The sequence below is a fragment of the Tauraco erythrolophus genome, chromosome 2 (genome assembly GCF_009769465.1).
Source record: "Tauraco erythrolophus isolate bTauEry1 chromosome 2, bTauEry1.pri, whole genome shotgun sequence".
In the NCBI taxonomy this organism is placed as follows: domain Eukaryota; kingdom Metazoa; phylum Chordata; class Aves; order Musophagiformes; family Musophagidae; genus Tauraco; species Tauraco erythrolophus.
The window spans coordinates 114,228,705-114,248,816 of record NC_141466.1 but is presented as its reverse complement, the minus strand read 5'-3'; the positions used below and the strand labels follow the sequence as shown (position 1 = coordinate 114,248,816).

Here is a 20,112-nt window from a genome sequence, read left to right as displayed (position 1 = left end):
AGAGACTCACAGGAGTGCATGTGTTGTGCCTTGGCATGTTCCTCAGTCATGCTTCCTCTCGTTGCCTTCTCCAAATGTCTGCATGACCTCTGATTGGTGACTGTAAACAGAGGCAATCTCTGCTCAGATTCTGCAGTTGTAAACAGAGGAAAATATGTAGAGGAAAACAGGGACGAAGAAGTTTGCCTAAAATAAGGAGGAGATGCCCAGCCCCTTTTGTGTCATTGTCCTGTTCATTTTACTTCTCAGGCGTAAATAAACATCCCAGAGTTGGATTGGTTACATTTAGGTCTTCAGCCTGAGACCAATATCTCCAGGTCACCTTGCCCCTATGTTTGCATGCAGCCAGAGTTCCTTACATAAGCACAGCACAACACACACAGCTGTTAGCCTGAACTTCTCCCTGTGTGCTTTGCATAAAGCACAGAGTGAAACCACATGTAGAAAGCATTCAGCATTGGGTGGAAGAAGAGACCGAACAGGTGTATTTACTTGGCATATGCTTTTTCCAGCAAGGATGGCCAGAATTCATTTGACGTTCGAGGTTGTACAGACAGGTATCTTCCATTTAAGAATGGCAGCCGGTCATCTATCACTACATCCACCCAGCCTCCATACTGCCAGAACTGGAAAAGGAATTTTTTTTAAAAAAAAAAAAAGAGAGAGAGAAAAGAATGAGCCTCTTTTAAAAGCTAATATTCATGCCAAGAAACAACCTTCTGAAATAGCACAGGAATTAAACTAAAGCATGGGTATGTGCAAGTTCTCTCCTGAACTGCTTCAGGCTAACGGTCCACATTGTTAGACAAGCTACCAAGTGGCTGGATTTCCCAGTGGCAGGGGAAGTCATTTGGGACTATAAATAGTCCTGCAATCAGTGGGAGGAAAGATTCAACAGGGGAAATATGCTAATATTATCAGGCGATAGCAAGCATTCAAGATGATAAAGAACAATCAGGCAGATGGTTCAGTGAGCCTCTCTCCTCAGCTGCACTTGGATTTTCCCCTGCAGCACAGCTCTTGGCCAGAGAGCCTCCGTCAAGATCCAGTCTCTAGATTTTCTTTCCTCTGTGTTTCAATTAAGACTCTGACATGCTGTCACGGACAGGGACAGTGTAGTGAATAAAGACTTTTTTGAGGTGTTATCCATCTCCTTGATAGATGAGGACGACGCAGGCGGTCTCTCCAGCATGTGGACAGAGCAGGTGTTTCTCCAGCTGATCCAGCTGGTGAAACCTTTCAAGGGAGATGATAAGGAAAGAGATCTGTGGGGATGAACTAAAGGAGCCATTCCCAGAGTCATTAGCAGATTAATGTAGCTTAGCATGATTCGCAATCATAAGAGGCCAAGCTCTTATTTGCAGTAATGCTAAGGACTCCAGTGGAAGTATGCCAGCAATAGATTTAGTCTAGCGTGATTTTATTTCAACAGCTTTGGTCAATGAAAAACCCAAAAATGAGCCGTTCTATTAGAAAAGGACAAGACCAGATCTGCCCAACAGCAAAGCAGCTTACAGTCCGCTAAGCTGAAAGCAGGTTTGAGCCTTCTTACGCTCTTCCTCACTCCAGCCTCTCACTTCCTAGATTACTGGCAGCAGGAGGTGGCAGGGTTGGACTCTCTGAACTGAGCTCCAGGAGTGGTTTGACCCTTCTGCTTGATTTTGGCAGGATGGGGTTGAAGAAAAAGCCTGCCACTGGCTCTCCTCTGCCGGAAAGAGAGACCAGTAAAAGAACAGTCCAAAAGGAGCTGTCCTTTCGGTCACATGATGTGCCCTCCCACCATCAGTCAACATCTGGCAGCAGGTCTATATGAAGAAAAAAAGATGTGACATCCAGCCACACCTCCCCATGGTGTTTCATGTGCAAACACAACAGGTAAACAAGGAGAACAAAATGGAACTGGCTGTGGGGTTAATGCAGCCCAAACCCACTGAGTGGCATTTTTCCAAAAGCCAAGTTCCTTGGCCATCTTTGGTAGGGAGCTCAAGCTTGGAGGCCTTCTGAACGCAGCACTGCATTTTTCTTCAGCTGGATAAAGAGAGCTGCTTTGCCCTGACTGCTGCAGACTTTCAGGTCGTGGTCTCATCAGAGTTCACAAGGACAGGAAAAGCCACAATGGGAATGAGAAACCTCATGGAAAGTCCTAGGATTCTCTGGGAGTGCAAGAGTGCTAAGGAAGAAGCCATTCTCACTCACACGCCTTTAGAGAGGGCTGATATCTTCACCTTTTGGCTTGAGAATCTGGCTTCAGGAAATTTCTTGATACCCTCAGGATTTAAAGTAGTGCAGCTAGGAATATGACAGTAAATGAAACAAAGATTCCCTATTTACGCAGGGTGCCAAGCGGGATGTTCTTCACTTGCAGTTTTGTGGTGAGCCTTTTAAATCAGGACTTTATTTTCCTGGGCTTAGAAGAGGAGGAAAAAGAAATGGGCAGTTGCAAGATGACAACAACGCACTGGAGCACTGCTGATCAGAGGGGGAATACTGTTTTGTTATTTTGCCTCCCTTTTTCCCTCCTTTGACAGGCACATTCAAGAAATCCAGTTCCAGAACTGAGCAATGTGAAAATCCCATGCCTTTCAACTACTCTGTTTTGCATGGTGTTAGGAAGTACCTTTTGGACACGTCCTGAAACTGAGGTCCTGACCACTTAAGGCCTTTAAAGATTTCATCAGTTTCTTTCTGAGAGCAGGGACATTAAAGCTCAGGGCAGATCCCCCCTGTTTTAAGTTGATGCACTGTGTCATAGCCCCCTGTAGCCCTTGCAGAATATTTCTGGGTTTTTCCCAGGCTGAGCTGCTGCTGCTCGCTGTCACAGTACGTGGCACATGCTCAGAGGCATCAGAGTTTCTGTGGCAGAGAAAGTGATTCTTGTACAAACACAGGACTAACTTAATTCCTGGCGAAAAAACATCATTGTAATCGTTCCCTAGACAAAAATGTCACCCATCTTAACTACAGCTGAGGAAGTGGTTAACACCCTTAACTCTTGCAGTCAAACAGCCAGTGTTGTGTAGGAAGACTTTGTATTCCTGAGAGGCAACGTGCTCCAGAGTCAAAAAGGTGAAAAAAAGTTATAAGCTAAAATTTTTAGATTAACATATGATATGCCTTGTTTGCGATTCTTCACTGAACTGGGGACTGGTGACTTAGCCTGTGGATGGCAGTAAAATATCTTTGATGGAATAATTGAAAGGCATTGCCGAGAAGCATTTCCATTCAGAGTAGCTTTCTCAGGGGGTTATTGCTGAAGGAAAGCCAGAAACAGTTGCATTGATTTGCAGATGAGATGACAGGGAAAGCATTTTCAAATACTGTAAGGTATTTACATTGCTTAAGATTTAAGGATTGCTCCTAACTAATCTTTTCAAAGCTCTCATGAAAGACAATCTAGCTTGCATCCTTTTAATGTTTTTTAAGCAGACTGGTGTCCCTTCAGCCGGTTTATCTCATATAGTTCACCGCTGCATACTGGAAATGGACCAAACCAGAAACATCTGGTATTCCAAGGAGCAAAGGATCAGAGCAAACTTTAGACTGCCCATGAGATAGTCCTCCTGGTGCCACTCTACAAGAGCTCCAGGGGATCAAAGAAGTGCTTCAGAGCTCTTTGCTTGGTACTGAACTGCATATAAAAAAACAGATTTGTGAAAGAAAAAAGGAGGATGATCCATGGCTGAGTATATTCTGATTATCTCTACATCCAGTTTAGCTTCTAGAGCTTAATGGTACTGCAAATGCTTCTATTCCCAGAAGATATTTGGTTACTTCAGATACAAACAAGCAGGGCCTGCCAGTTACTATCCCAGTCACCCTCCTGGGAGACTCAGAGAATTTCAAGAGTTGGTAGAAAGTGAGATTTACAAAAGAGCCTTGCTCCCCTCTCCGAAACAAATCTCTTTTCAAAATATCAAAAGCCTTTTCCTCTGATGTGTCCCCAAGGATTCGTAATTTCAAGCCACTTCCACCAACTAAAAGGGCAAGGTGAAGAAAATGGGTCCAAATAGATAAAGAGCACAGATGTGCTGACAGCCATAACTGTCCAAATCAAAGCAGACACCAGAATGCTACCTGAAACATATATGTACACAAATCTATCTGAACAGCTGGCATCTGTACCTCTGGAGTCATACCTTTCAGAAAAGGGCTTCAAATTCCCTGGAGTGTGATTATACCACCTGGAGTAGGAGGAATCATTAGAAAAACTGTGATTTTCTGCAAAATTCTGAACTAGGAGTTAGCACTGAAGAGCCAAAACATTCAAGGATGTCAAGATCTGGGACTGCAATTTGGACCCCTATATAATCCAACCAGCCAAGCCTGAGCAGTACCAATAAAGCAGATAATACATACCCGGAAATGAAAAATCCCAGCATAATTTTCCTGGAATCCTTGGTCCTTTGGTAAAACATTTTCCAGAAATTGCTTCTGCAGTGTCAGGGAGCCCAGGGCAGACAGCATCCAGCAGTCACCTCAAGGGAGGGAAGAATCCAGTGCATTCAGTCACTCACTGTTGTCGATTATAACTAACTCTTTACGAGAGTGGTTTTCAACAGCTAAGACATCTAAGAACCAGCTTGTTAAAAGAAATCGATGTTTGGTGTTTTGTCTCCCTTTCCTCCCCCAAAACACTGAACCACTACCCAGTATTTATCAGCAACATCCTCTGAGAACCCCAGTGCCACCCAACTATCCTTTTCTACTTTTATGCTCCTCCTGTCTTCTGTGGTCATGTTGAGACTAGCAGTCTAGAACATTGTTTAGGAAATCTTCAAACCTCTCAGTGGGGTGAGAATGAGAAGACATTTCTTTCTATATGGGAGCAGAACTGCTCCTAAAGACAAACATGGTTATGGGCCAGGAGAAAAAGGTGGAAATGATAAAGGGTGCAGACACAAGTCTGGGTAAGTATCAGAGAAGATGGACAGAAACAATATAATATCTTTATTAATGATCTGGATGAGGGAATCAAGTGCACCCTCAGTAAGTTTGCAGATGACACCAAGTTGGGTGGGAGTGTTGATCTGCTTGATGGTAAGAAGGCTCTACAGAGGGATCTGGACAGACTGGATCAATGGGCCAAGGCCAATTGTATAAGGTTCAACAAGGTTAAGTGTCGGGTCCTGCACTTGAGTCGCAGCAACCCCAATGAAACGTTACGTGGGGGAAGAGTGGCTGGAAAGCTGCCCAGTGGAAAAGGACCCGGGGGTATTGATCGATAGCTGGCTGAATATTAGCCAGCAGCGTGCCCAGGTGGCCAAGAAGGCCAACAGCACCCTGGCTTGTATCAGTGTGGCCAGCAGGACTAGGGAAGGGATCATCTCCCTGTACTCGGCATTGGTGAGGCTACACCTCCAGTACTGTGTTCAGCCCCTCAGTACAAGAAACACATTGAGGTGCTGGAGTGTGTCCAAAGAAGGGCAACGAAGCCGGTGAAGGGTCTAGAGCACAAGTCTTATGAGGAGCAGTTGAGGGAACTGGGGTGGTTTAACCTGGAGAAAAGGAGGTGGAGGGGGGACCTCATTGCTCTTTACAACTACCTGAAAGGAGATTGTAGCAAGATGGGTATTGGTTTCTTCTCCCAAGTGACAGGACAAGAGGAAATGCCCTCAAGTTGCACCACGGGAGTTTTAGATTAGATATTAGGAAAAATTTCTTCACCAAAAGGGTTTTCAAGCGTTGGAACTAGCCGCCCAGGGAAGTGGTTGAGTCACCATCCCTGGAGGTATTTAAAAGACGTGTAGATGTGGTGCTTAGGGACATAGTGTAGTGGTGGACTTGGTAGTGCTAGGTTAACAGTTGGACTTGATGATCTTAAAGGTCTTTTTCCAACTTAAATGATTCTATGATTCTAAATATCCACAGGAAAGAAAACATTGAGAGTCAGATGAAGATATTAAGATTAAAAGAAAATTCAGTCCTACACATGTTGGAGCTGTGCCTACTTACCCCAGAACTGTGTTTGACCCTTGTACTTGAAGCATCTGCCTGATCTCAGTTGGATCTCCCTTTCTATGGTTGTCCTTATATTCATAGAGGGCAGGTGCCGTATATAAATATATAAGTAACAGGGGTTAGAGCTGCTGTATTTGGGAATCTTATAAAACATCTGCAATAAATTGTGTGTGGACTTGTCTGAGTTTGGATTGACCTGCAGTGATTATTTACTGCAGCTACTGTGGTCCACATGTTCCCCCTGAGCACTCAGAACATAGCAAATCAATCACTGGTTATTGTTTTGTGCCAATCTTTTCCAAAACAGGAATACGACCTTACCTATTTCTCCTTGCATGATATCAAATCTGCTAACTCCATCCAGAATCAAATATGGATTTCTCTGAAGTTCCTGGAGGAAAGAAAATGCAAAGAGCAGTGTGAGTACCCAGTCTTTGCCAGCAGTGTGTTCCTGCCCCTTGAAGACCCTTGCTTGCCGACCTTTTCCATAGTTGAAAACTATTTCTCGTGCGCCTCGATGTTTTGTTGCCTGCCACCAGCAAAAACCAAGAAGATACTCAAGCATTTCTTCTTTAGTCTGCTCAGCTATTCCTAGGGATGGGGCCTTGTGGCTGGGTGTTCACTGAGTTTTCATTCAGGTTTCTTTAATGCTACCAACACCTTTCAGAGAGGGCTCTGAGCCTGGCTGCAAAATCATGCAGTTTCTTGGGGACAGTACGGTAGAGATACAGAGGTTTCCAAGCAAAGTGGAGTAGAATCTGTACTTCAGCTCAGCACTGAGTCTGGGAATGTTCTATTCTCCAAGCCTTTTGTGTTTCCATGCAGGACTAATATAGATCAGTCTGGGCTGCCTTTCATCACTTCTGTTGAGGAAGCTACAGAAAGAAAGCTTAATCGCTGGCTCCAAAACCCATAGACCTGTCTGACATTTTTTTAATTCAGGGAGAATTTTCCTTGCATTCCTTGAGAGTCTTGTTTGGGCAGTGAAGGGGGAAACACTTCAGAGCTTGTACTTGAACACAGAAGTATGAACCATTCTCCCTCCTGTGTCTGTTATTGATCTGGGATATCTGAGTGCGCAGGTAGGAACGGCCCGAGCATCCCTTGTGTGTAACCCCTGGCACACCTCAACTGGGTAAGGCTCTGTTTTGAAAAAGCAATCAGCCTTAAATAGGAAGGTCATCACGCATCTAAGAAAATGAAGAGATCAAAGGGAGAAAAAACATCTGAGTAAGAAAAATAATACAGCAGCTCTTCCTTAAGAAGGCCCTGGCATTTCTTCTTCCCAATTGATTTGACATGCTGCACAAAAATGAGACCAGCACACAACGTGACTCGTGACTCGCACGGTTGCATGCGTTCAGCATTAGCAAACGCTGTCAGTTTTCTGAAATGGCTTCACAGTGATCAAACTGCTCTAAGAACTTTCCCTGTCAGGAGAATATGCAACACCACATCGCTGCTCCAGGCTGGAGAACAGACCATGCTCCCACAGCACTGCTGACACCTGGGAAAGCAGCCTGGGCAGGCATTTTCCTCGACAGGTGCTTTCTTGCGGCCATCCACACCTATCCCAGGATTTTGGGGATTTACGACAATGGATTTACCCATAGCATGGGAGCAGGCCTAAGAAGTGATGATGTCCAGCAACAGCAGCTGGTCATCATATAGGGAAGCAGCAGCTCTCAGCCCTTCTCCCTTCCTCTCTACACCTGTCCCAGCTTTATCTTCTCCCTGCCTCTACTTCCCTGACAGTAGTTTGCCTTCCTCACCTGTGTGAATTCAAAACCTCCAACAAGCAGGAAAGAGCAATTTGCACAACAAGGCTCTGAACTTGGCCTGTGCCCTTGTGTGTGTCTGACTTGCCAATAGCCATCGGAGAAAACCAACAGCATAAAGGAATGGGTATTTTCATTCCCCCATCATTTCTGAGGCTGTTGAAGTCTTAGTTGCTCCAAGCAGGGTGGCTGGGCTCTGATGAACATGCTACAGGGAATAGCTGCCATGGGGGTAACCATCATATAGAAACATGAGTCTGAAACTAATGGGAAGGCAGCTGCATCTCTTATGGCATTCCTGAGGAAAAGGCTGATGCTCTGCTCTGTCCTGGGACAATACAGCTCTTAAGTGCACTGTGGATCCTGCTAATCTGTTACTGAGACCAGCTGAAAAGTCCGTCCATTAGATGCCTTGGCAGATACCCTTTTGCCCACCAAGACATTCTGCTCCCCAGTAAGCAAACAGGGATGAGCAGAGTCATTAGGCAGATTCCTTGCTGAGAGACACTAGTAATTTTGTCTAAAACCAGAAAAGACATGATCCGAAGTTAGCCCCAGCCAACATGCTTTGATGGTGCATACAGATGATTTTGTGGCTATCGGAGAGAACAAAAGCTGAAGTCAAACACTTTCACTGTAATCCCCCACCCACAACGCACTGAGCTCTGCTTCCAGTGGGGGATATTCCCCACAAACTTATCAGGCAACAAATGGAAAGCAACACAGAGCGTGTGACTAGCTGTGGAAAAGGGACTGCTCAGCAGCTATCTCTGCAGAAACCACACGGCAAACAAAAGGTGAATTCTCAGAGCTGACACGGCAGCAGTCCTTCTTGCTGTGTGCGCTGCAGTTAGAAATGGTGGGGAAGACTTTAATGAGAGGTTTGTGCTTTTGAGTGTAGCCACCTCTCTGTGGGCTTGAGGAAGAGAGGCAGCATGGGCACGCTTCAAAAAGATGCAGTGCACAGACGCACAGAGCATGAGCTCTTCGCGCAGTTTTGGGTATGAGCCAAGGAAGGGCAGGGGACAAACAGAAGCTGAAGCAAAGGCAGGAGGGGGCAGCGGTGGGGAATCGCAGGACCAGACACTCTGGAAGACTTTGACCCCTGAAGTCAGTGGTAGAACGGCTGCTTCCTTGAAGGATGCTGTGTGGCGCCTGAACTAAGCGCAGAGGGTTTCCAAAAGAGTTTAGAAAGGACATAATTTTGATGGGTGCAATGCTTTGGAAATCTAGGCTTTCTCAACTGGAAGGAAAGGGAAGAAATGAAGTCTTTAATTAGCTCCTCTTCTTTCAAAGGCAAGAATATAGAAGCCATAAAACACCAGAAACTATGATCTATTATTGCAAAACACAGCTATGCACATAGTCACTGCTTCACAAAATGTGCAAGCCTCACTATGTGCTAGTGCATAAATTGCATGACAAATAGAGAAACCACAGATTTAACTGTAAGTCTGTCCAGAAGCAGTGCCCTGTTTCACTGAGAAATTATGATGAGGCTTTGTGGCATTTTCCCTGAGACTTTTCAGTTTTAGCTGGAGGGGGAAAAAAGAGGGAGCTCAAGGAGTCACATGGTCTCTTCTTAGAGTATCTATGAATCCAGCAGTGAAGGCAACCATATGGGCTGCAAGTCAAGCGCTCTGCCTGAACTCATCCCCCCAGGACAAAACTATCATCATTCGATTTCCCTGGCCCACTGAAGACTTCATTATGTATTCAAAATAAAAGAGAAGTTCAAGTTCAAACCAGTTCATCCTCTAGAGAATGAATAGTCTTGCCACAGAAGTACTGCTTATCCAGAGGGTAAGGGAGAAACAATTTGAGAGGTGGAAGGAGAGCACATGCATTTGTCTCAAAATTTCTTTTTAAAATTGCTCGAAATTTTTAAGGACAAACAAGTCCCCAGAAGAAGCTGGAGGTGAGTAAAGTAGATGTAGGCCACATGCAGGCATAAGCAAAGGATACAGTCAGACATTTTTGTGGAAATTTGGAAGCCTGAGGTAGGATTTCATAGGCAGCATAAGCCAGTTGGACTGCAGGCTGCTGCTCAGTATGGTGGTCTGACCATGGCCGCTTTCCCACAGATTTTTTCCCACTGGCCCAGTACAATCCTCAGTGCAGGCTCAAGACCACTGAGGGTTAAGAGGTAGGAGGTGACTCTTTGCAGAGCCACATCCCAGTCAGTTCGCCTTAACCCTACAGTAAAATCCCAGTCCTGCTTCTGTTCCTGCCACAGCACCACACCTTTCCCTTTGGCTCTACTTGTGTTGCTGCCCTCTGCTCCAGCTCCACCTTCCTGACACATCCTGCCATCATGATCCACAGTGTTGCCTGTTCAACACACACCAGTTAAGAAAAATAAAAAGACTGCTATTGATTGAAAGCCAAACTCTGTTCTCAGCTGGACAAATCTTAATTCAGCATCACTGCTGTGCCTGTAATAGCGTTGCTCTGGATTAAGAAGCAAACACGGTATTGTAGTTCTCTGGGCTGAGGGCATTGCCTAGCAGTGCGCTGAGGAGTGGTCAGGAACACTGTTGTCATACATCCCATAACCGCAGGAAGCCTGCATAGAATAGCTAACACAGAAATAATCCAGTTGGAGTAACAAGGGCAGGCAGAACAAAGCATAAGCTGCACTGGGTCACACTGAAGGTCTGTCTGTTGTAATGCCTTATCTCCGACAGCTTGCAGAGGGAGCAGGATAACCAGGGAAGCCTAAGCTAATGCATACATCCTCCCACTCTCCATCACTTGAGGACTGAAGGACTTGCTAGGCTAGATTCTCTATCCACATTTTTATGTTTATTAGACCTCATGAGAATCAGGAATCTGTTTCCTGGAATCTTCCTAAGTTTTTTTTTTTTTAACTCATATTCTGCTTTTCTTTGACTTTCTCTTAGATGGGAAAAAACAGGCTGGTCTCAACGGGTTTATTTGCACCACCAGAACTCAATTCCCTGCTTTACAGCAGAATAGCTCAATTCCTAATCACCTGTTTTCAACACAAATGCCTCAGTTGCTTAAAAAAAAAACCCTCCTCTGCTCCAGTTCTCTCTCACAATGGAGGAGTGAGGGCCTCAGACTCTGCACAGGTGCGGAGCCCACAAGTGTGAGAGTCTTTGTGCTAGAGGACGGATTGGTGTCCAATAACCAACAGAAACAGAAACCAGCCCTGACTTTACCTGCAACCCGTTTGCTTTGTGTGACTCAGTGCTAAAAACGACAACTGCAACCGAAGGAGATAAATACAAAGGAGGTAAAACCCAAAGCCCTGTCTACCCTGAGCCTTTGAGAGGCAGTTTCCTTAGAGGTCTTGAAACGTCCCACTCAAACCATTCAGCACAAGTCTTCACAGTGGCACAGAGTTACCAACTATTCCCCTGTGGCCGTCTCAGCCATATAAAGTCCTCCTGACTGACTCTCCAGCCTGAGAAACAGAGAAGTGGGTGAGTCAACAGACCATCACAGGAGCGTTGCCTTCCTCCAACCCAGGATGCGTGTGTTCCCGCCCGCACACAATCAGCCCTTTCCAAAAGCAACAGAGCTGAAGACACTACACAAATAAACCCTCCTCATCTAAAGCCTGTGCAGAAAGACAATTGCAGTAAATAGTGACGCACCACAGCGTCCTCAGCCCAGAGATATGAACTCTGGAGTGGAGGTCAGGTGCAATCAGCTGAGTAGGACAGGGCTGAGACAATGTCAGCCTGTAAACGCTGCTCCCGTTCAATTACACTGATTGCACGCGCACACTCAAAAATAAGGTGAATTGATTTGGATTTCCATCGAGGAGAAATACTGAACAGGATCCAAGGACCTTGCAGCCCCTGGGAAATACTGAAGCTGTGAACTCGGCCACGAACAGCTGGCGAGCGTCTTTGGCTCGTGCCAGAGAACGGCCCCACGGCGACAGACCTGCGGGTAGTGCAGGACAGCACTATTCCTCATCACCACATGCTTCCCGTAACTTGCTTCATTAAAGCAGCTCATGTGACAATCCATATTTCTTTTTTTTTTTTGGTTAGGTTTTTCTGCATTTTTCCCCTGTGCTATTAGAACTCAGTTTTTAGGTTAATGTCAAACTACTGTCTGATTTCTTGCCTGAATAAAATCTTTTTCTCCCCTCCAGCTACAGATAGGATGAGGCTGAGGCACTAGGAACTACAGCTCAGCTTATCTGCCTGGAAAGATTCTACCTTCAAAATGATTTTTTTAAAAGGATCCATTTCGGTTTAGTCAGTTCCTAGATTAAAAATTCCTCAATGTTGATGTTAATTCCTGGAAATTAAATAAAATGCCAATAAACAAATAATCATCAAAAGCGGAGCGGAATCACGATAGGCACTCTGCTGCTGAAAGAAGATTACGTTTGCTTTGGGAAGGGACAGAGGAAGAGAGGAAAAAATGTAAGCAAGCCCTTTTGCAAAATTACTGAATCAAACAACAAATCACTTTTCCCAGCAAACAAGCATTGACTCAAACTGTATCATTTTCCCAAATACTTTTTAGATGCTAAGTGCAGGAGCACAGTTCCCTGAGTCTCTGCTGAGGGAACAAGGTATCTCCCTTGCTCAAGTTCACATTAAAGCAGCCTCTTTCTGTGGCTTCTATCCAAGGATTTCTTTCAGATCTTACTCTTTTCTTCCCCTGACAAGGGACACATGAGGCAAATTCTCAAGGAATCCATGCCCTGATGCTATGAACAGACTGCGATGATGCAGAAGAAAACCTACGTTGGCTATTTCAGACAGTCCTTTCATCATGCACCCTCCTACAAGTCAGAGGCATTCAGGGATCTCTCCCATGCTGACCCTCAGACTTCTACTGGCCACCTTAGAGCTTTTCCCTCTCTTGTGGTTGCCCCTTACACAAGCCGCAGCCTGTGTTAAACAGGGGATGGAGTCTCCTATGTCAGCTCTTGCTCAGCAATCCCTCACCCCATAAGGTAGCTACGGGGTCCCCAAGAGACAAGGGGTGAGCAGCTGCAGGAGCAGTAGTTTGTGACCTTGAAGACCCTTCAGAGAAACCTTCAGCAGCTTCACCTTCTGCCCGTTTTAGCCTTCTAAAGCATAAGTGCTGAAGATCAGGGACTATCCTTAAAGTTTGTAACAGGCACCACATCAAGCACTGCTTTGGGCTGTCCCTGGTGCATGGCCAAGGCACTGCTGCACATGTGGTAATCTCTCTCCCTTCACATATACCATGTTTGAAAATATAACCAATGTTAGCAAAAACAAAGCACTCAGAATTCAGCATCACCACAAGCCACATCATCTGAATCGTCGTCATCCACTTTTTTTCTTGCATTTGTATAGTATTATGCATTATGATCAGAGCAGATTGAAATCTTTAGCCTGAACATTAATTGATTAAAAACGCGTATTCAGCAACAGCAAATCATTTCACGTCTTTCTCTGTTCCACTCAATTGCTCATGTGAAGGCAATGCACCACACAATGAAAAAATTTGTTCTAAACATTTTTAAAGGTACATCTCAGTCTTTTAAATCTGACATAACTCTGCAAGGAGAATTTCCCTTTGACTGATCTTTAGAAAAGCCCAGCTATAGAAAATACTGTGTTCAGTCTAAAATAGAACTTCTCTTCCATTTCTCAAAACTGTGGGTGAAGCAAAAGACCAGTTTATTGCAGAGCTCCTGCTGTATCTGGTACCTCCAGCCTCACCTCTAGTAATGCTTGAAGTACCACATGCAAAACCTCTGTTACAAACTGCACACGTTTCAATGGACGCAGACTGAGGGCCTGGGGATGAAAACACAGCCTGGAGTAGTTCCCATCTGATGGGAAACTGCAGCTACTGCAGAGTTAGGAAAAGCGACATTTCAAATGCTGTCTTGGTGCTCCTGATTCACTTCCCCCTTCAGGGACTCCCATATTAAATCAGCTCACTTTACAAGTCAAAATAAGTTGTTTCTGACTGTCACCAGTGACTATTGCTGTCTGAAAATCAAGCTGTTTTCTCTCTACTTTGTATCCTACCCCCAGATATGAAGACTCCAAACTCTGAATGCAATTGGCAATTCTCTTGACAACGTACAAGGTAAAAGAGAAGCAGCGTGGTGCTCAACTGCTCAATTGGATCTGGAACAATGACAGCAGTTGTAATTTCTATCTACCACTTAAATAACCAGATACTATATGACTCAGGAGACTAAGATATTGTTAGGACCAAGATGCCAGTTTTGTCACAGGTATGTTTCCAGCCAAATTTTTTAATGTCAGAGGGAGCTAATGGTGGAGGCTGAGAAAAATACAGACATAGGTTAAATTGACCATGCTCTGCCGGCAGGATGCAACTACACACCTTCTGGGAGATGCATTCATGTAGAAAACAGCCACCCTTGGGGAAATTACAGGTATCTCTTTGCTGGGTAGTTAAGGTAGCTTAAATGCCTGAGATTGTATATCCTTACAGTTACAGCACCGCAATGACCTAAGAACCTTATGGTCATTTCTGCATGGGTGAAAGGTGCCCAACTGAAAAACTTCAGGAATGGGGCACTTTGACTCCTAACACTTCAGCCTTCACTCTTCCTCTCTAGGGACCAACTTCCAGGGGCAACTGGATGCACCACTGGCCCTTCACAACATTTGAAATGCAAATATAATTTTATTTACTTCCTGACTTGGCTCAAAACATCTGCAGCTCTATAAATAAAAAGTAGCCACTGCTATTTAGTAACTTCTGCCCCTGCTTCATTCTACCAGGAAACGGAGGCCATGCTTTGATGTGACCATGACACAGCATGGATATTGTGGTGACATCTGAGAACTTCTGGTTGGGGTCCGCAGGCAGTTGGTGCCATTGCCCTTCATCTTGCATCTTGGCTAGCAGGAAGCAGGCTAGCTGGTCAGGAAATGGCTACAGGTGGAAGTTTTTGTCAAACAGAGAAAAAAAATTTTAAATGGACTCTTCTTCAGCACTGACATCCTGGGTGTCTGTTCCAGACGAGCCAGTTGAGTCGGCAGTCTCAACTTTGTCCCTTGAGTACATCACAGAAGAGCAGCTGGTGATGCTGCCATAACCTCTATAATAGAAGAAAAGGTTTTCCAATGTTTGCCTCATGTACCTTGGGCCAGAAGCGTACAGTTTAATTTTTCGGAGGAGAACTCTGGCAAAGCCAATGACTTTTCATCTCACTTCTTCCTGAAAATACTCTGGAAAAATGTTGGAAGTGATTAGTTTCGGATAATTTGGTGGGGTTGGGAAAAAAAATCTTCAAAAGAGAAGTGCTGGGAAGGAGAAGATCTCTGCAAATTTTTGAAACTGATTCCATGAAAACTTTAATTCATCATCTTAATCTTCATGGATTCAGCAAAATGGAAGGGAATTCTCCAACATGTGCGTCACAGGAAAAACTCCAAGCACTAGCAGCAGCAGGTTCTGCTTTTGGCAAGGTATGTCAATCCCTTTGCACATGAAATAACTCTCAGGATATTCAAGTAGGATAAATGTTCATCCCACACTGCGGTGACTCAAAATTGGTGGTATTTGAGTTTCTAAGTCAGTTTGTATGCTTTTGAAATCCTACACGTCCTGCTTCCCCCAAACGGCATAAACACCAGTGATTAGTACTTAATTGAACTGTATCATAACATTTTATTCCAGATTATTCATATTTAAAATACCCCCGAGAGTCCTGTCTAATATCCATGCTTGTCTTTTGTGAGTCTAATGATTAGTTATCTATCTTTGTCTTTCTCAGTCTGGAAACAGTGGCAACTAACTGCTCTCCTTTGCATTTTTTAATTACTCTTTTACTATAACCCCTATTTCAAGAGAGATTATCCCCACCCGCTACAAACCTGTAAGCCGAGCGCTGTTGTAAAACGCACAGCACCAGCTGCATTCTCACTGGACCTGGATTTGAAGAAAGGCTGCTTGAGAAGAAGCCCAGATGTTCAGCCAGCATTAGGAGCTGCTTCTGCAGAGAATGATCCTTTCATAGCAGCTCCACAGAGGACCCCCAGACATCTGCACCCAGCACCTCCACACCTACCGAGCCATGTGATAAAGCATCGACCCAGATTGGAAGCACCTGTACCTTTGCACACACAATTCCTCCGACACCTTCAGGCCCTGCTGCAGCAGTGGGTAGTGAGAAGTTCAAGCATCAGGCCCCATCCCTATCACCACAATACAGCAGCCACAGCCCTGCTGGTGTCCAGGCTGCAGCTTCTGCTCCATCTGATACATCACCACATCACATTCCTTTTACGCAAGAGCTGGGGATCCCTGTCTTTCCATTCAGGCATCTATATTTAGCAGCTACGTGGGCTCCCTGGGCTAGCTTGCTTCCCTTCTGTGAGCTATGGCTTTCGAAGTCCATGCTAGAAGCAGCCTCTGCTGCTCCTATGCCAAGGCCACCGCACTGCCAAGCTGCAACGCCCTCTTTGCCCTACTTGCATCCACTCTCCAAGTAAATATTTTCTAGTTGTCCTGTCTCTACAGAGTCCCAGTTACTGTCTCTACATCCCCGGGGGGTTGCCTGCAGGGAGATGAACGGGTTTGTTCCAGCCCAGGGAAGTCAAAGGCCCCAGGCAGTAGTGGTGTGCTCAGCAAAACCCAGCAAAGGGCAGTGCGTGGCTAATCCAGTAGCTGCACCAGCAGCAAATGGTACACAGCAGTGCTATACAATGCAGTCTGACTGTGGAAAGATTCCCTGAATTAGGTCTTAGGATAAAAGAGCTGAGTATGTGATTTCACCTCCCAATTTAAGCATCCATATGCCAAGATTACGACGACTGCCTATTAAGCTGCAACTGGGAATCAGCAGACAAACGTACTTCATCTTATGCCTTGTCCCAATTACTTTAAAACAGGTATTGCTGAGTCAGTGGCTTGGATTACAGAAATCAGAGATCTTTAAGAGAATTTGTCTGGTTTTCAGGTTTGCACAAAGTCCTCTAGAAGCAGGTCAAAGTGGGAATGTTAGTTCTAGTCAGGTTCACGGGTGGAAACAAACTTCCTACAAAAATGTACCCAGTGAAATCATTAATGTTACAGAGGTTATCTTCCCTCCATATATCCCACAGCAAGGATCTCTCCTTGCCATGTTGTGCTTCCAGTGTTCCCCTCAGGGTCTACTTCCCTGCTTCTCACAGATCTCCTTCCCCAAGGTGAAGGCCTTTAGCCCATGGCCATCAGTGCTCCCATTCAGCATGGTATAACTTACAGTTGGCCTCTTCCATTTTATTTGCCGCAGCTTATCGTTTGGGAGCAGGTTCAGTCCAATGGAGCTGACGTGAGTGGGGAAGGTGGCATCCTCAAAAAGCAGTCCTTGGCTCAGACACAAGGCTCGCAGGCGGTCGAAGTCCTGGTTATTAAATTTCTTCAGGTTCTGGAGGCTTCCTGTTGCTCCTGTTGTTTGCCAGGCTGGCTCCAATGTCAGAGCAGAGCCAGGGGCAAACATTGTGCCCCTTTCCTGTGAAGGGGAGACATGGACTGCCATTAGTTTCCCAATCTGAAGTGGTGCCTTAGGATTGTGTGAGAAAGCAAACACCTCCCCAAGAAGGCTGTGGAGCAGCAGCTTGCAAAGCTGAGGGCAGTCACGGTGACAAAACCCTTATTAGCTAGAAATGCCCGGGGAAACAGTAGTCGTCAAATCCCAACTGGTTTATCTTAAACCAGTGCTGTCACTGCTACAAATTCAATTTTGAGTCTTCCCCGAGGACAGAGAGCAAAGCTGTTAGAGAGCCACTGTGTTAGCATTGAGGTACATCTGCAACATAAGTGAGTGTAGGGGATGGAGCAGGATCTGCAGACACAGGGGAGGAGGGAGGTGGTATGAGCTCGGAGGCTACTCAGAAGTACCCAAGACTCTTCTAGCCATGGATCACAGCTGTGCCCAGGGAATCTTTTGTGTTATTTATTTCATTACCATAAGTAAGCACTTGTCAGTTGCTCCCTGTGAGACCTAAAGAATGCAGAGACTTGCCTTCCCTTGGGATCTGCTCCAAAGACCCAGACAGCTTAAGGGGTGGCTTCCTACCATCTTACACAGACACTTCACCAGAGTCCCTAAAGCTACAGTGCTGAAATGGGACCAAGCTGCAACATCTAGACCTGGATCCCACCTGCACTACTTGCTCACATGAGTGTGCACCAAGGTCTGAGGTTTTCAGACTCAGCAGTTAATTTGGAGACTACTATTTAAACAGATATGAATTACAGATTCAATTTAAGCTGGGCAGTCACTGCGTGGCATCTGTAGCTATTTCCAGTCTGAAGCACGTTCGAACCCTTCTTTGTTGATGTGTCTAAAGGAAAGAGGCAATTCACAAGTGAACATTTCACACACACAGTGAAACCCAAGAACGGACAGACCTGCTAATACCTCTGCTGGCACAGCTAGGGAAGGACGCAGGAGACAAAATCTCCTGTTGTGGACGATGTCTCCTTTACAGTCGTCAAAGAGCACAGCAGGGCTCTTTCCATCAAAGATCTACTTTTGTTCCAAAGGGAGGCAGTGCATCATCCATGCTGGACTGTGCAGTGAGAGGACTTTTGGGACACAAGTAAGAGGAGGGCACAGAAAGGCGGAAAACTTGCATGTTTGGACAGGCACTGACACCAGAGCTTTAAAAAGGCAATTTGTTCTGTCTAACCAGAGTAGGGGCTTTGAGGTGCTGCACTCCTCATAGCCACATGGATGTACAGAGAGATGCACGCGTATGCACCATCTTCTGGGGATCCTCCTTCAGCTAAAAAGCCCTGTTGTGAAGTTCAGAGAAGTAGCAGGAAGGCTGTTCAGCCTGCCTTGCCTCCTTGTTCCTCCAACACCTTTTGTCATGCAAAATTACATGTTGCTGGGTAAAAACGTAACTTGAGATTCACGCCAGCTTTCACCCTTCATTTGAACTTGCCCTCACAAAACCAAAGCTTTAACTGTCCTGAGCTATAATTCCCCTTTTGTCCCTCTCCTTAAGAAATTAGAAGCCCCTGGTGAAGCCCTGCGTTAGGAGAATTTTAAGATCAAGAAGGATCACTGTGATCACCTCCTCTGGCTTCTTGCATGACAGATGTCACTAAGCTTGATCCAGTGATTCCTGTCCCTAGCTCCTGGCTTCCACTTATAAGATGTACCTTCTTATAAATTAGCACTGGAAAATCCACCACGTGGCCTGGCAAGCCACTCCTATAGTTAGCTAACTTCGCAGTGCTGATTTCCAGCCTGAAGTCACTTAGTTTCAGTTTCAAGCCACTGGATGCCATCAGGGTGTTTCGGGGTTGGTTTTTTTTTTTTTTGGTAGATGAAAGGGCTCTTTTCCTGCCAAACGAACTTATCTGTAGATCCAATGTGTTCCTGGTACGATACAAAAAGAGCAGATGGCTCCAGTAAGAGCAAAGCCTCAGATTTTTATTGTGAATCATTCTCACATGGGAAAAACACAGACTAGTCACACTAAAGGTGTGATACAACGCCGCCCCCCCCCCCCCCCCACGCTTTTTACTTGGTGTCATCACCTTTCTCGATGCTTCAAGCCACTTGGCCTCCTGGCACTGTAACAACAGCCTAGAAAAATAAGGCGTTTTGCATCTCCTTGTTTTAATTAAAAGCCCCACAAAAAAAATCGGATGGAATTTAGAAATCACCCCCGGCCAACAAGAAGAGAGAACGTTCCCCTTGGGCTTGCATTTTTTAATACAATGGAAATAAATCTCATGTAATGTACCATAACACGACAAGGGAATGGCTTCTTCTTAACAAATACTCATTTGAAACTGTGCCCAGGCCCCATGCATGCTAAGATCTATTTCTTGCAACAGTGTTCCAGCAAAACTGATTACTAATTCCGAAACTCAAATTAAAACTAACAGAGCTTGAAGGCTGGGTCTGACACGCGTTCTCTCTCTCCTGACAGAGAACAAGAGTTTTTAGCATGCGTGCGTGTGTGTGTGTGTGTGTGTGTGTAATTACGGTGTTTAACATATCCGGACTAAATTAGCAACCAGACTGAAGAAAATAATACACTTAATTACTTTTCCCTTGCAGGAATAGCTTCATCAGCATTGTGTCCAGGCGCACACATGCACAGATACACGACCTCTATACCCATCCACGCCACTGCATGGGCGGCCCATGGGGTCACACGCACCTGGCTAGCACTGCCCTCTCCGCACCAGCTCAATCTGCCGGCCACCTCTTTCGGAGCAGTGTCCTGAGCCCTGGCCACAGGTTGGCTCTCACGGGTGCAGCAGCAACAGCAAAGATCACAATAGCTTTTAAAGCAGAATATTGCCTCCCTGGTTGGGGAGCTTCTTACCGTTACTGAACTCTGAGGCAGGAAGACTTTAAAGGGACAAAGCTATAATGCAATGGGTCTCAGAGGCATTGCCCTCGGACTGCTCC

At 45.4% G+C, this 20,112-nt stretch overlaps 1 protein-coding gene across 1 annotated transcript in view; it reads right to left on the bottom strand.

Annotated features, from left to right (window-relative positions):
- The window catches only part of CAPN13 (calpain 13), a 46,051-nt gene extending 28,879 nt beyond the window's left edge, over positions 1 to 17,172 (bottom strand). Inside the window, exons 1-4 of the mRNA XM_086626321.1 lie at positions 16,936 to 17,172; positions 6,280 to 6,349; positions 4,357 to 4,475; positions 493 to 626 (exon numbers count right to left, since the gene is read on the bottom strand). Of these exons, the coding sequence (XP_086482447.1) occupies positions 493 to 626; positions 4,357 to 4,475; positions 6,280 to 6,349; positions 16,936 to 17,172 (560 nt within the window). The remainder of the gene's footprint in view (positions 1 to 492; positions 627 to 4,356; positions 4,476 to 6,279; positions 6,350 to 16,935) is intronic.
- Positions 17,173 to 20,112: the final 2,940 nt, after the last annotated feature.